Raw genomic sequence first — 15,357 nt, 5'->3', positions numbered from 1 at the left:
TAAAATGCACCAGGATTATTCATGGTTTTTAAGGAATTTGTTTTTTTTCTAAGCTTACTTAACTCTGGATTTCACTGGAAAACAAAATCTCTGAGTCAAGAAAGAGAACCTGAGTGGTTATAATGAGGAGAAGGTAGGATGCAAGTGTAAATTAAATCCAAAGTATTCCATCAATCTGAATAAGAGTCCAGAGTGGGAAACTGACTCCCAAAACGTCACAAAAAGAGGCTTTTAACCTCAGTGGTTTGAATTTCACCTGCTGGAATTACACTAGACGAGCACTACTACTGCTGAGGCCATGCAAAATCAACCGTTAATAGTTGTCACACTTCTCAATCAGTGTAGGTCTTCCGTGGAGGAGCCATGTGCCTCCAAAGTCAATTGGGTTCCTCTGGAGGCCGAGGTAATGTAATGAGGGACCACTCCGACTGAGGGCCGGGCTCCTTTCTTCACAATCACATAATTAATCTCCTGATTCCACCACTCACCATGTCATGACAGATACGTTTGTGTTTGGTGCATAATGGTGAAGTGTTCTGTGCTTCCCGCATGCCTACGTTTTGGAAAACGGTTATAAAGCCCATTCCTTTACAGCCCACTGAGGGTTACATACAAAACAACATTCCCTTTGGGCCCTATTAGGAGACAAAGAGAAACACACACACTTCTCAAGCAGGTACCTTAATAATATGTTGGCAATTTAGATAATGACTGGGAGTGAGATAAACTGAAGTGTGTATTACAGGTAATTGGATCCGCGGTGTTGTTGGCTACCTAAGCATCTATGGGGTTGTGTGTTGTGAGCTGGTTCTTCGACTTGCAAGGGGCACTAGGAGATGGACTGTCAATGATAAGTATTGTACGGCTTTCTAGCAGTAATAATGGCCGATTTGAGATATTTTAGGGAGAGATATTATCCTCCCACACCCACAGACATCATCAGAGCCGGAAGCAAATCAGAACTGGCTGCTGATATCTGGCTCTGGACAAGGCAGACTTTTACATCATTTCTCCTCAGATCCCCGGCGCTCGCGAGCACGTCCAGTTAGTCGGAGGATGACAAATACAACACCCGGGGCTGTCAGAATGATCAAGTTGAGAGAGGTTGTTTTTTTTTTCTCTAAGGTGAAGCCTAGAAAAGTTGGAGCCATAATGAGAGTTGTCAAGCCTGGGAGGTGAAGCGCAGAGTATAGCAGGCGGTGGGAGCAACTACAGGATGCCTTTGGGGGCCTGGTGGGCTGGATCTTCTTGGCCTTTAAAGAGATTACCTTGGCAGTGTAAGGAGCGGGTCTACCCAGAGGGTTTAGGGGAAGATAGGCCAAGCAGCCCATTACCAATACTGCAGAGGACCCTCACAAGCTTCATTAATAATCTGATGATGAATCACTACTTTAATTGGACCTTTATAGCTGTTTCCTAATCCCTAGTACCATCTTCTCAACTCTATTTTTAATTGGCTGGTAGTTTGTTTTTATGTCATGCAATAATCATATTTTTAAATGATTAAGTTTTTGTTACTTATTTCATGAAGGATTGGGTGAATAAATAGTCATTGTGACTAATGTGACGACTCTTTAACAAAGGGTTGCTTTTTTTTCTCAAAATGCTGAATTTGCAGTTGATCCGATGTCCTTATGGTTCAATGTAGTGCCAGTTTTAAGACTACACACAGGGTCAGATTTCTCCCACTCTTAATTAGATGAGGGATTGTCTAATTAAATCAAATTCATTATCCACAGCTCTAGAAATCAAGAGGCTCTATTGGAAATAAGGTTAGGCTCCCCCTCATCCATCATGCCTTAACTAACCAATTTACAGGCCAGCCTTTTGCATGAGGCATTATTACCTTGTCATAAACACTTACCTTTAAAAACCTCGAATCAAGCCGTGATATGCTAAGCTTTTATCACATTAGTTTGTGCTACTGTGTCAGCCTCTTTCTGCCTGAGATAAAGTAGGCTCCGAATAATTATATTAGCCACATAAGGCGGAGACAGTGCAAACGACTGCTATTTAAAGCAGGCTGATAATTCTGTATAATTAAGACATAGTACAGGTCCTCACACAGCAGAGGGATCGAGGGCTTTTCCGTTGTGAAACGTTGAAAAACAGAACAAACAGGCTTTTTTTAAAGAGGCAAAAGAGGTGCTACAGAAAAATCACTCTAACGTCACTCTCTTAATAGCGTTAACTATACACTCGGCCACAATGTCTCATTCCTGCAGCTGCGAGTCACGAGTCACTCTGCATCCATTGTCTAGCAAACACGAAAAGCTATCATCATGATTATTCTGAGCTCAGCTGATCTATCTGAGCAGACATTCATCATATGGTTTGTGTTTGATATTACTGATGCCGAAAGTGATTAAAATTCTGTATTTTAATAAAGTGCCGCAGCACTGTTTCGATCTTTGCATATTTGTATCTGATTAGCCCAGGTTTAGCATGTGAATAGTATGGTAAAGATGTGAGAATGCTGTTGCTTAAAATTTATAACAGTCCACCATAGGGCCACAAGCTGCACGGTGGTTGAGCCATATTCTGAAACACACGAGGCCTGTCCTCTGATCTGTGTTGGAAAGTGAATTAGTAAGCTCCATTCTAAAGCCAGTGATAGCAATGGGCCGAGAGCAGTGATTTGTTGGCAGTGTATATTACAGCCCACGGTCAGGGAGGGAGGGATCAGAGAAGCGTGTGTGTGTGTGTGTGTGTGTGTGTGTGTGTGTGTGTGTGTGAGGCATAGGACAGGGGGCCTTATCACTCAGTGTTTACTCACAGTAAATTGAGTTGAAATAATAGTCTTTCTCTGAGGCTAAACAATGGAGCAGGCTGCAGGCCGAGGGCCCAGGCTGGTGCAGAGCTGGTCTGCGCCACTTCAAAATGAAAGGCTGAGCCCGGGGCCATGGGGAGGAGGAGCAGTGGGAGGGGGGGGGGCCTTTATGTGGACAGCTACACCAGTCACGGAGCAGACACCCCTCTGACAGGCACCTGGGTAGGACAACGGGGAGAGAGGAGCGTGGAGCTGGAAGGGGGTGGAGTGATGAGGCCTCGGGGCTCTGTCATTAGGTTGGTGGTGGAAAGGAAGATGACTGCCCCGAGGACAGAGGAGCGACAGGTCCCAGTGGGACAGCGACCGCAACCTCTTATTCCCCCGGGTCTGCACTGGGACTGGTGGGACGTGTCAGTCTGTTAGCCCCCCCAGCTTCAACACGCTCACATAACCTCTGGCTATGGGTGAGCTCCGGGAGTTTAACCTGCAGAGAGTGTGTGTGTGTGTGTGTGTGTGTGTGTGTGTGTGTGTGTGTGTGTGTGTGAGCAACAGAGAGGCAGGCTGAAAGAGAGAGACGTACAGAGCATATCCATGTAGTGCACGGACCCTCCTATGCCATTGTTTCTGCGTGTGTGCGCTTCAGCTGCACCTCAGCTCTGCCCCTTCCCCTTCATTTATCATTCTGCAACATAAAGTGCTGCCACAGCATTATAGAAACAGCTGCTTTTTTCAGACAGCCGCAGAGAATGGGGCTGCTCCCTGGCACACAAAGACACTCCTGGACCTAAAGAGAGTGTAAAATTGGTTTGTGAATACAAACCTTTTTCCTTGCTGAGAGGGCTGACCACGGGTGTCACTGCGGCGGGAGACATTGTCATCGCCTCTGAAGACAAATAAGCATCCATATCGGGCCGATCATGTTTACAATGAGTGGTAGGGGCACCAGTGAGGTTCGCCTTGTTCACAGCCAAATATGCATAACTACAGCTGCTCCCGCATCGCCCTTTTTGAGAAGTCATATCAGGCCGTTTAACCAGGCGTTATATGTATGAATCATCCGAGTCGAGGCACCTGTATCTCTGTGGGCGTCACTACAATGCGATGTCAATTTATTGAGTCACAGGCTAAAGCACAGGGAAAACACACTCTGTCAGTGCTCTGTTAGGGGTCATAATGCACTCACTAAAGGGCCACGGCAACATCACTGAGTTGACTCGAGGTAAGCGCCGCAGGGCCATGCAGATAGACTGTCGGTTGGGGTTGCGGAGAGACCAGACATGCCGTGCCATGCTTCACCATTCTATTTTTTGCCTTAAAGGCTCCACGTGGAGAAAAGGGAATTTTGCCGAACCTGTTCTCTTCCAGTTGGAGAGATCAGATTTTACACTCTGCCAACCGCATGACAGAGAGAAGTGCTCGGTGTGGGCTCGGTGTGTGTGTGGGAAAGACAGACAAAAGTAGAGAGAAAGGGCATCAGAGAACTCCTCTGCCAGACCTCCTGGGGCAAAATGCATGCTTGAAAGCTTTAAGACATGAACAAAATAGTTTCACAGTAACACTAGCTGTTATGATGGAAAGAGAATTTCCCTTTCAAGACTAAACACACAAACGAACACAATGCAGGTTGCAGCAAGTCCAGACAATTAATTTATTGTTCTTTTTGTATCTCGTGTGGAATGCGTGGATAACAATGAGGAAATTATCAACAGAAACGTTACGTGCTGCAGGTGTTGTTGTTTTTTAAAGATAACACAAAGAGTAAAACAATGCAATCAGCAACATGAATATACATTTAAGCAGCAAATGATTCTGCAGTAAATTTGTTGAGTATACTTTTGTTAGCATGTCTGCATTGGCAAGTGATGGATGAAGTCTTCAGTTCCTTTTCTTTAGTAAAAGTAATGTGCAAAATACTCCATTATTAGAAAAAAATGACACTTGAGTTTAAGTTAAAAAAGTATAAAAAAATATTTTAAAAGTACTCATAATTGTAAAATACAGCCCATGTGGGTGTTATACGATTATACATTTTTATTTGATTATTAGTATTATTTTACTTAATCAAGGTGGAGCTAATTCTATGTACTGTTAGTTTAAACAATGCATCATATTTTATGAGATCATTTTGTATATAAAGTCTTAATCTGTAACTATTGCTAGCAAGTACCTCAATTTCCCTTGAAGCACAGTAATAAATGTATTTAGTTATTCTGCACCAATAGTAATTTACATCTAACACTAGGGGTAACACAACACAATTTTATTTCTTTGAATTTCAGATTTAACAGTTATTGGTGTTGCATCTGTGGGTATATGATAATATAGAAATGGAAACCATATTTGTGCAAGAATTGAATCATTATCATCAGTGTCTAATTTTAATCAGAAATAAATATTACTGCAGTTAAACTCTTAGTAGCTCCCTTGATGCACCCTACATGAAATATAATTGGTAAATTGCGGTAAATTTAATTGGATTACTTTTAACAACACCTTAACTGCGTGTATGCTAGTAGATTGTTTACACGTTGTTTGCTGTATTTTAAAACCTCTCTACTTTAATCTCATTGCGTCAGAAGTAACCAAGTGACCCAAAAGAGGCGCACACAATGTGATTCTTAAGTAAAGCTTTAAATAATTTTTTTTTTCATTCTTCTAATACAAATTCATCACTTTTATGTGTGACTCGCTCAGCCAGGCACCCTTAAATAAAAACAAATTAGAAGAGAATGTATTTTATAAAATGATGATGATGCAAAATGACCTTTCGTTCCCTGTCAACCCAAAGATCCCTGGAATTTGTTGGTGGTCTCAATAATGTAGCGGATGGTCTTTAGTGAACCAGCAGGTTTTTGGTTTGCTCTGCGGTGTATGTGCGCCCCTCTGTCTGTTTGACACATTCCAACACTGCACCCCTCTCCTGGGCTCCTAACTACCAGTCAGTCGCCATGGTTACAGCCATACATCCATGCCAGCCCCTCGCTCTCAAAGACATATTTGTTTGGCTAGTGTAGCTACGTTCCTGACAAAAAAACACAGCTTTTTAGCATAACACCTGCTAATCTTGGGATTTAGCTCTTTGAAGAGGATTGCTGATCAGAAATTCAAATATATTATTTGAATGCTAATCTGAATGTTAATCCCTGGCCCCCGGGTCTTAAAGCATCCTGTCTTTCAATAACAATGTTTATTTTTCATTTGCTTTCCTTTTTTCATTTTCTCTCACCCACCCCCCCTTCTCCCCCAACCCTTGTTTAGCCCTATTCCCCCAAGGATATCAAGGATGGACTCATCTTTTAAAGTATGTGGCAATTTAAGAGCATCAATGATTTGGATGCTGCTATAGACGTGGGTTATTATCATTGGTTTTGATGAGAATTTAAATTGGTGGGGAAGGTTGCCCTGGGTGAAATTCTTGGTATTGATCTCGCTTAATTGATGCATCCTATCGCCGTCTGATTTTCAAGATGTAATGTCAGCTGTGTCTAATTTTAAACTTTTGCTCAATATTTTCTTTGAAATTGTGATAATGTTATGTCCATCTGTCATGAAAAAACAGGCTATATTCATTCTTTTTTTGCACCATTTCCATTGTAGTTCTTGTCTATTTTCCTCTCAATTTATTTGCTATTTCCCTAGATGTTATCGGCATCACTATGTATCTGTGTGGCTGATTGTTAACAACTAAAGGAGATGAGTGGGTGGCTGATCTGGGTGTTCTTTAAATTCATTTTAGTGCAGATAAATAAATGGCCAGAAAAAAAAGGAGAAGATAATGAAAGGCAGACCAGACCAAAACATATACATCCTTAGAAAAACTACGACTGCTTATTGACTTATCTGAGTCGTTAACATGGTGTACATTACTCTGTAATTGCTCACTGTATATCCTCATCCAGTCGGCAGACTTTACTCGGCCTGGTCTTCTTTCTTTTGTCGCAGAGACAGAGAATCAAGGGCAGCAGGATCACAAGCGCATGAATCCGGATCTTGTGAACAACGTCTAATTCCTAGTTGCCTCACATTCTCTCACCCTCCAAACTAATTTTGGGCTCAGACTGATTCTCTGTTAAATAAACAGATCCCTTCATCCAACCAGCCTCCATCACAATGATCTCCAGATCATCTCTGCCCATTAAAGCCTGGGCAAACACTTTACTTCACACCAATATACTGAAGATTGGAGGAAGAGAAAAAGGGGGAAACACACAAGGGCTTTTTCCAATCTTTCCCAGATTGTCTCTCTTTCTCCTTTGCTACCTATTAATCCAGTATCTTTCAGCCCTGGTAAACTCCTCAAGATGGACATTGCTTGGTTCAGGGTGGAATGGGGTCAAGCTCCAATGGCCTCTGCACAGAGCTGTGGAATTTTTCATTAGTGCACAGCTGGGTCACAAGTGGCTCCAAAGCCGTCTTAATATTGTGTAGGCCCACAGATTAGGAGCGGAGAAAAGAAGCCAAAGCGTGATGCTCTCCACCAGACCCTGTCTTTGCATATTTGCAGACTTGTGCTTTAGAGCACCTCATATTACTGTTTGTTTTATTTCTTAGACCCAGAACCTCTGGGTCAATAGTAATTATAAAGCCCTCCAATCCAAATGTTGTTTTTTAACCATTCCAGCTCTGAATCTACTAAGATGAGTCCATTTATTTTCTTGCAACAAAGAAAGTAAAGTATCTTACCGTTACTTCATCAATTCATCTAGTTTTTGAGAAGCCTATTTTTATTCGGATATGAGCCCATAATTGTTCTTTTTCCCCATAAGCATCATGATTTCTAATCTAGTCTCATTAGAACAATAATACTAATTTAAGATAAACCTTGTGTATCTGTGAGCAGTTACAGTCAGCCAAAGCTCAATAACATGTGATAGCCATTACACTTATTGTAGCCATCACTCTCTCCGCTCTCCCAGCTCTTTCAGAAGCAGCGATCACTCACTGTGGCTCGTTGAGCGGGCCGAGCCCTTAATGGTGGGCTCTGCTCCACCTCACGCAGATTAGCTCAGAAAGGACAGAGACCCAGTGATAGAAATATATAAAGAAATATATAAAATGGGCGCAGATGATTTTACAGGTGCTTTTAACAGGAGCTGTCCGGGGAATTTTTTTGTTCTGTTCTTGGCGTTTGGCTTTTAGAGGCACCGCGTTGTAAACATGTCACATCTCCAGCGGTGACGGCCCTTACAAACTGCTTCACTTACTGCAGTGACAAAAGGCAGAGCTGAGCACTTTATAACAGCCTTGTAATTCACAGTCTTTTCATTTATTTGTTAACGGATCAACTCCACTTTGGGAAAAGGTAAAAAAATAAGCAGAAAAAAGCCTTTATTAAAAAAACATATATCTTAACAGTCATAATTTCCGATGCTGTTGCTCAGAGTATTGTTTGTTGTGAGCTCTAAAAACTGAGCCTAAATGCGATGTCTTACTCATTTTACATACTCAGGAACACCAGCTGTCCAAACAGCATCATGTGTGCCTGCCTGCTTACTCTTGTATTTAGATGTGTACTTAGCCTCCTCTGCTGCCCAATACACTGTCCTTTTCACTCCATGAGCTTTGTTCTACCTGTGTGGCTGGGGAGGATTATTTCCACACTGTTTTCTGAGTGACTCATTAGCAGATACATGGGTCACTTGATGCTGCAAGACATTTCTCGGCATACCGCTGTTGCTATTGGAGCTTTGTATGAACTCGCAGTCTGGACTGCATGTAGCCTTATCATATACATTTGTCGTATTTCATATAGTAAGGCAGCATAGGTTACACCCCATCCCACATTTGCTTTGGTAAATAATTATGAAAGATATATATGCACACTATTTGCATGTGTTTTACGCTCGTGCAGTCAGTCAGAGTGCCTTGTCCTCTCCAAACTGTATTTCAAGTGTTGAGTAATCTGGGAAACACACAGCCTGGTGGAATGAGATCATTTGAATAACGACTTAAGGGTTAGGATTTCTTTGTGCAGCTGTGCGGTATAGCGTTATGTACAGATATGCCTGGGATGTCTGTCTGGCCGGGGATCTCGTCTGAGGAGCCGCACATTCCAGCACATAGGAGCTCATGCTGCCATAGAAATAAAGTGGCCATATTTATTTTCACAATAGCGGACGTGTGGGATACGAACCTGGAAACACCTCGCTCCAGACTAACTGTAACCAGTGTCTTTTTACAGATTCACCATAGTTCTGCTCAGCAGCTATTACTAAATGTGTTCCCTCTGAGATGTAGGGCAGGTGCGTATGCAAACACTAACACACACCGAACACGTCTCCACTATCATCTTTGCTATGCCAAGTGCAATCAGCTCGTCTCATTCCTCCCCTGTGAGCTCGCAGGCAGCCGGTTGCTGTGCTTCAGTGTGGGGAACAAGCAGAACCCTGTGGCCAGAGCTGCGTGATGAAGAAGGCACCTTTGGGCTATTAGTGGTGTACACATCTCCCGTTAATGTGTTTTACTTTTACCTGCTGGGAGTTTAATTAAAAAACAAAGAGCCTCAATTTAAAGGCCATTATTATGCTAATGTAGTAAGCACCGGATGGTGATTAAGCAGCTTTTAGAGCTGACTGGAGCTGGCCCTTGGGAGCAGAAGGATGGCACTTTTTATTTGGCTTCATTACTCTCCATGAATCTATGCTCCAAAGAGAAATGCTGATTCTATGAAACAGGGTCAGCTACTGAGATCATTTATGGAGACAGCATTTTTGGCCCCACTTTTTTGTACTGCACTATTCACGCAGTCCGAAAGTTTGTTTTGACCTCGTAGATAAAGAATGAATCAGGATATGCTTTGGCTGCTTGTATTTACACACGCACATCCATTGTGTTCAAACTTTTGGAGCCTACTGTTATCCTCTGTCCCTCTGTAAGCAATCAAACACTTGTTTTAGCTAAATTCAGTTGCTATTTTTAAACCAGTGTTCTCAGCGTCGAGTGTCTGCTGCTTCTAGAGGACAACAGCCCATACATAACAAAGTCATTTTCATGATGTTGAGACAAAGTTGAAAAGGTTTGCCTTAACATCTGTGCATCAAATGTTTTTCCTCTCGAGCTGAAGCTTTTGATACTGTTGCTAAAAAACCATTTTCACATGCTAAGACATGTCTCATGGAGCTGAGAAGTGGCTGTTTAACACTTCAAAGACTTCTGCTGCTTCTCTGTGACGGAGATGTTTGTTGTATTTCCAGACAACAAGATTCCACCTGAAAATGTGGACAATAAATGAGCTATTAATTCATTTTGGTTACAATTTCTTTGAGATATGGGAAAACTTTAAGGCAATAGTTTTAGACATTGAGAAATATGCTTTATTGCTGTGAGTAGGATGAGAAGATCAATACCACTCTTTTTTGGTAAATACATGGCTATGGCCAGCAGACAGTTAGCTTAGCTTAGCTTAGTTTAGTTGAGCTTAACTGGAAACAGGGTACAAAATGCTTGAACCCACACCTCTCACGAATGAGCATGTTTAGTCATGCATTTTCTTCAGACAGCGCCAGGCTAGCTGAGTCCACATTTCCCGTCTTTATGCTAAGCTAAGTTAATGGACTACATTGTATTTACTGAACAGATATGAGAATGGTACCAATCTTCTAATCTCACGGCAAGAAAGCAAACAAGCATATTCTCCAATATTAACAGCAATAAACTATTGCTTTTAAGTTTTTACACATCTGTTTTCAGTCTTTTTGCTAAGCTAAGCTAATCAACTGTGGTCAGTAGCCATATTTTCAGCCAACAGATATGACACTCTTATCATCTAATTCTTGTCAAGAATGTGAATGAGCGTATTTCCTCAAGCGTCTAACTATTCTGTTAAGACTCACATCTGCTTTGAAAGCAAAGAAACCAGAAAATATCTTGGTGAGCAGCCTGATTCGAGATGAGGCCACTAAATCAGGAAGTATCAAGCATGCGCAGTTGACCGATTGCTCCACATGCCCTTCGTCTTGCCCGGAGGCCCTTGTCTGACCTGCCTCCCGGGCCTCATCTCTCACCTCGGCCCTGATTGGCATGGCCACAGGTTTCCTGCTCAAACACAAGAGCCCATCTTCAAAGTAATAGCTTACAGCTGCTGCCTGGATAATCCTCATCTCCTCTGTCTTTGAAGGGATGTGGTGACATAATAGCCCGGGCTATTCTTCCCTAAATTGTTATGGTGTTTCTCCGAGTGTTGTTTAATAGCAAAAGGGGAGGTGAGACTGTTGCACGTGTTGCTAAATGTAGCATGATTATCGAGCGCCATAAGCAGCTCCATACTCCCCCTCCCTCCCCACCTCTTCTCTCTCTTATTCTTCTGGGTTTCTTTTATCCCGCCCAGTCCTCCTGATGCTTATCACTGCGGCAGAAGCATTAAATGTAATGTCTGTAGAAGGGAAATCATTGGCAACATGTGGTGAGAGCTTAAGATGTTGTCACACTTTAAGTTGCCTATAATCTGTTCAAAGGGAGAGTGCATAGTTCTCCAAAGTGCCTGGAAAAAGGGGGGAAGAAGAAGAGTAGCATAGAGGCCGAAGTCTCCCAGCTACACTTGGCTCAGCTGAAGTGTTCATCAGACAAAATAACGGCAAGTCTCTGATGGCTTTTGTCTTCTTCATAATGCTCTTTTTTTTGTCTGTGTTTTTCTGCATTTGCTAAAAACACAGCTTGTAGTGTTACAAGCCTCAACAGTGTGATAATCTGTCACGGAGAGGAAGAGAGAACTATAGATAACGTAAGAAAGAACAGACAAGGGATTACAGGTATATGGACACAGGATTAAAGAGGGACGTAATGATTCCTCTGGGAGGAAGGTATGTGCTGAGATGGGCTCTTTTTTTTATTTATGAGTCCAGTTCTGGGGAGGCCTTGGGTAAATATTGACACTTCTCTCTGCTTGAGATGCGGCCATTGATCCACACAGGAGGAGTCTCATCACTTGATCTGTGCGCTCAGGTGTGGGAGGAGGAAAAAGCAAGAGCTGGGGACGTGGGTTGTCATGCTGGTGGTCTTCTTTGTGGTGTCTTTTATACACAGACTAGCTTAAAGGAGCTGAGCAGCTTGCCTCTGCGACACTGGGAGTCGTGTTACCCAAGCAGCTGAACGTCCAGAAAGTGGATTTTAGGTGAATACACTCTTAGTGTGACAGGTCACTGGGATCAAGTAGAGGCAGAACGTGGTAAATGATCACCTAAATCACTTTAAGTCTGATTCCACTCACACCTACAACACTTTGATATCTTTAATATCCCAGTAGAGTATAAGAGAGAGCTGTGAAGTCTCCCTTTCCGCTATGGTTTATATATATAAAATTATAATTTACATCGTCACCCAGGCCCACAGGCCCACTGGCCTGGTCCTCAAACCACTAATCAGGTAATGTTGGGGAGGTTGAATGGCGTGCCTCCCCCTGGTCAACCTTCACTGCTCACACAGTGGTGTTGTTTTAAAGAGCATTCTTTAGCAGCTGAACTTGGAAAGGTATTAAAGTGGGATTAGGCTCCTCCACAATCCACTGCTTGTGTCATTCAGGGAGTTTGTGTTCTCCTCTCCCCACTGCCACCTCCCCACTCCTCCTCTGTTTGATTGTGGCTAGCCGCAGGAGTGGGACTGACTGTGCCTTTCAAAGGAGAGGGGTAGGGTTAAATCCCTAGTCCACTGCTCCCTGCTAATTCTCCTTGTTCCTTAGAGAAGGATTTACTTCTGCTGCCAGCTTCTCAAAGGCCTTCTCTGCCCATCCGAAAAGTCGCCGTTGCCTTCCTGTGGAGGTGTGGTTGCCATAGAAGGGGCGTCATGCATGGCTATTCCATCTGAACCCCGCTGATAATGGGGACCGGGGACTGAAAACAGGCAGAAAGTCCGGATTAGACCCGAGGACAAAGCAGGACAGGAAGATTCCAGAAGGGACGAATAGGAATTACAGCAGCAAAAATAATGCAAAGTGACAGAGAGGGGAAATAGAAAAATAATGGCTTACAAGATTAGACGCGGCGAGGAGAGAGAAGAAAGGAAAGAGGGCTGAATGAGAATGTTTTCATCTAGATGAGAAGATTTGAGAGAGCGGTCGTAGGTGAATGCGGAGCCCTGGACGTATCAAAACCGCGCTAACAAGTCATTTCCTCAACTTTTTGCTCTCTTTCTTAGCCCTAAGCCGGCAATCATTAGCTAAACATTAGAGTTAGAGCTGGGAACATGTCTTGACAGATTCATCACCTCTTTTCCCTGATCCCAGCATGTAACTCACTAATCCCTCTAAAAACTAGAAACAAGTCCCTGAATATTCAGTTTATCTCTACAAGAGTGTGTCCAAGATTTCCTTTTTTAGTTTAGTTTTTCTTCCAGATTTTTTTTACGAGTAGTGCTGTTTTTGCCTTTTGTTTTTTAGCGTCCAAACTCAGAGGTTTGTTTAGAAGACAGATTCAAGTTGGCAGGTCACTTAAACTAGAACCCTGCTTGTTTGAGAAACACACCAACATTTCTTTTTTAAGGGATTATCCTTGAGGTTTTTTCCATAGTTGAATAATAATCTTCTTAACTTATTGTAATAAATGAAAGATTAAAGGATTTTATGAACCCTGTTAGTGCCAGCTTTTGATATCTTTGCTGCTGCATGATGGTTAAAAATTTTTTTTTTCTCTGCCAGATGCAGGTGGTGTTCATAATAGAAGGAACTAGTACAATAATCTATCAATTGATGGGATGTAATTAAGATAACATAAACTCAAATGCTGACCTGATGAGCAGAAGTGAAGCAATTATTTTAGAAAGTTGCATAGACAACAACAAAAACAACAGTATCGTGTTTCCAGCGTGCATACAGCTGCTCACACACATGCACTTACACGTATGAACACATACGCACATACACACGGTATCGGTACTCAATCAGCACCTATAACAACATTAGCATAACAAAACCATCCTTTGGTTTCCCTCCGCTCATATTTACACATTATATTCATCACTATCGCTCATCCCTGTCCCAAACCAGCAGATGATGTCAATTGCTCCTCTTGCTGCCTCCCTGCCTTGCACAATGAAATAGATGTTCACCACAAATAGATAGGCGGTTGCCAGCTGTCTTCCAGACCAGGGCAAACAAAGAGGCCACTAATAAATCCAGCTTTACGGCTGGACAAGATCAACCACACTCCCTGCCTTCTTGCTCCATTTAATGTGGCTTCTTCTGAACAACAGAGAACAAATTAAATGCCTCTCAGTTACCAATAAAACAATGCAAACATGTCCTGAAAGGATATAAAAGAAGATGGAGGTGTTGTTGAGGAAATAGTGATTGAGGCAGTGTTGCGCCATAGAGGCACAATATTAGACAGTAAGATGAAATATGAACAGACTAGAGGGTAGCCCAGTAGTCAGCAATGAATCATGGTCTCTGATATGGTATCTGATGCTTATAGAGTGTCGTGGATATGAGAGAAACGTGTAGATTGTCAGCAAAGGCTTGATTGGGATCATCAGGTTTCTGGAATCACTGCACTAGAACATGATCCAGCCTCTCTTTTAGATTTGTGAGGAGGTTTGGGTGCCCATGACTGAGCTTGCTTGGAATTACGCAGAGCCGGGCCCCCACCCTAGAAATTTTAACAGATGAGTTGTTGCCAAAAGGAGTCACCTCCTTGGCTGCCCACAGGATCAGCAAGCCAACTTGATTGTTTACGGGCAACTCAAAAAATGCTTCGGGACAAAATAAATCCACAGGAATGATGCGTTATATGGCTTATCATTTCTGATTTGCATTTGAAAGAGAAAGAGTGTGTTGTTTCTTTTCTTAATAGTGACATAGTCTCACTTTAAAGCGATCCTCTGTAACTCTTGCTGAACAGCAGCCATTGTGGTGACAAATAGCAATTGTAGGCTATTGTGAGTGCTAAAATGTAGTGGAATAGTAGCAAAGAAGATAAGAGTGTCGATGTTTTAGTAGCATTATCTATCTATAGTCTGCTAACATTAGCCACCATAAGCTACCTGTCATACCAGACCAAGGAAGGTTGTAGCAACAAAACCACAGCATTTCCTAATCAGAACAAGGGTGTATTTTTAATTCTTATGAATTACATTTTTTCATATACAAAATAATGAATAATGAAGAATGTTCTATTTCTTCTTTCAGAGGAAGTTTTTCTTTAAACAATGTCATTTTCTGCATCATCAGCACACCTACAATTATCCTTTCTCTCTTGTTCTACAGGTTGTTTGCGACTAAGTGCAGCGGCTGCATGGAAAAAATTGCCCCTACAGAGTTTGTGATGCGCGCCCTGGAGTGCGTCTACCACCTGAACTGCTTCTGCTGCTGCGTGTGCGACCGGCAGCTGAGGAAGGGCGACGAGTTTGTCCTGAAGGAGGGTCAGCTGCTGTGCAAGATCGACTATGAGAGGGAGAAGGACTTACTCAGCTCGGTCAGCCCGGATGACTCAGACTCAGGTGAGCCCTCTGCACCCTCTCACGCGAGAGTGAGAACAACACGGTGGTGTTATCATCATATGGCACCACGGTGTTGTATTCTGTATGCTGTGTTCCATCACAGTGGTAGCCAACATAGACATCCACCATAATGGATCCAAACTGAATCTAACTGGTTTTAG

The 15,357-nt window shown here is 42.6% G+C and overlaps 1 protein-coding gene across 3 annotated transcripts in view; it reads left to right on the top strand.

The window, feature by feature from the left end:
• lmx1bb (LIM homeobox transcription factor 1, beta b) overlaps window positions 1-15,357 on the top strand; it is a 54,927-nt gene that overhangs the window by 32,902 nt on the left and 6,668 nt on the right. For all 3 annotated transcript variants that reach the window (XM_068704226.1, XM_068704225.1, XM_068704224.1), the window contains one exon: window positions 14,964-15,196. In XM_068704226.1, the coding sequence (XP_068560327.1) occupies window positions 14,964-15,196 (233 nt within the window). The remainder of the gene's footprint in view (window positions 1-14,963; window positions 15,197-15,357) is intronic.

This window comes from Cebidichthys violaceus, unplaced genomic scaffold (assembly GCF_023349555.1).
Source record: "Cebidichthys violaceus isolate CVI_PGR_0920_01 unplaced genomic scaffold, fCebVio1.0.p SCAF_9, whole genome shotgun sequence".
Taxonomy (NCBI): Eukaryota; Metazoa; Chordata; class Actinopteri; order Perciformes; family Stichaeidae; genus Cebidichthys; species Cebidichthys violaceus.
This window is presented reverse-complemented; position numbering and strand designations above follow the sequence as displayed.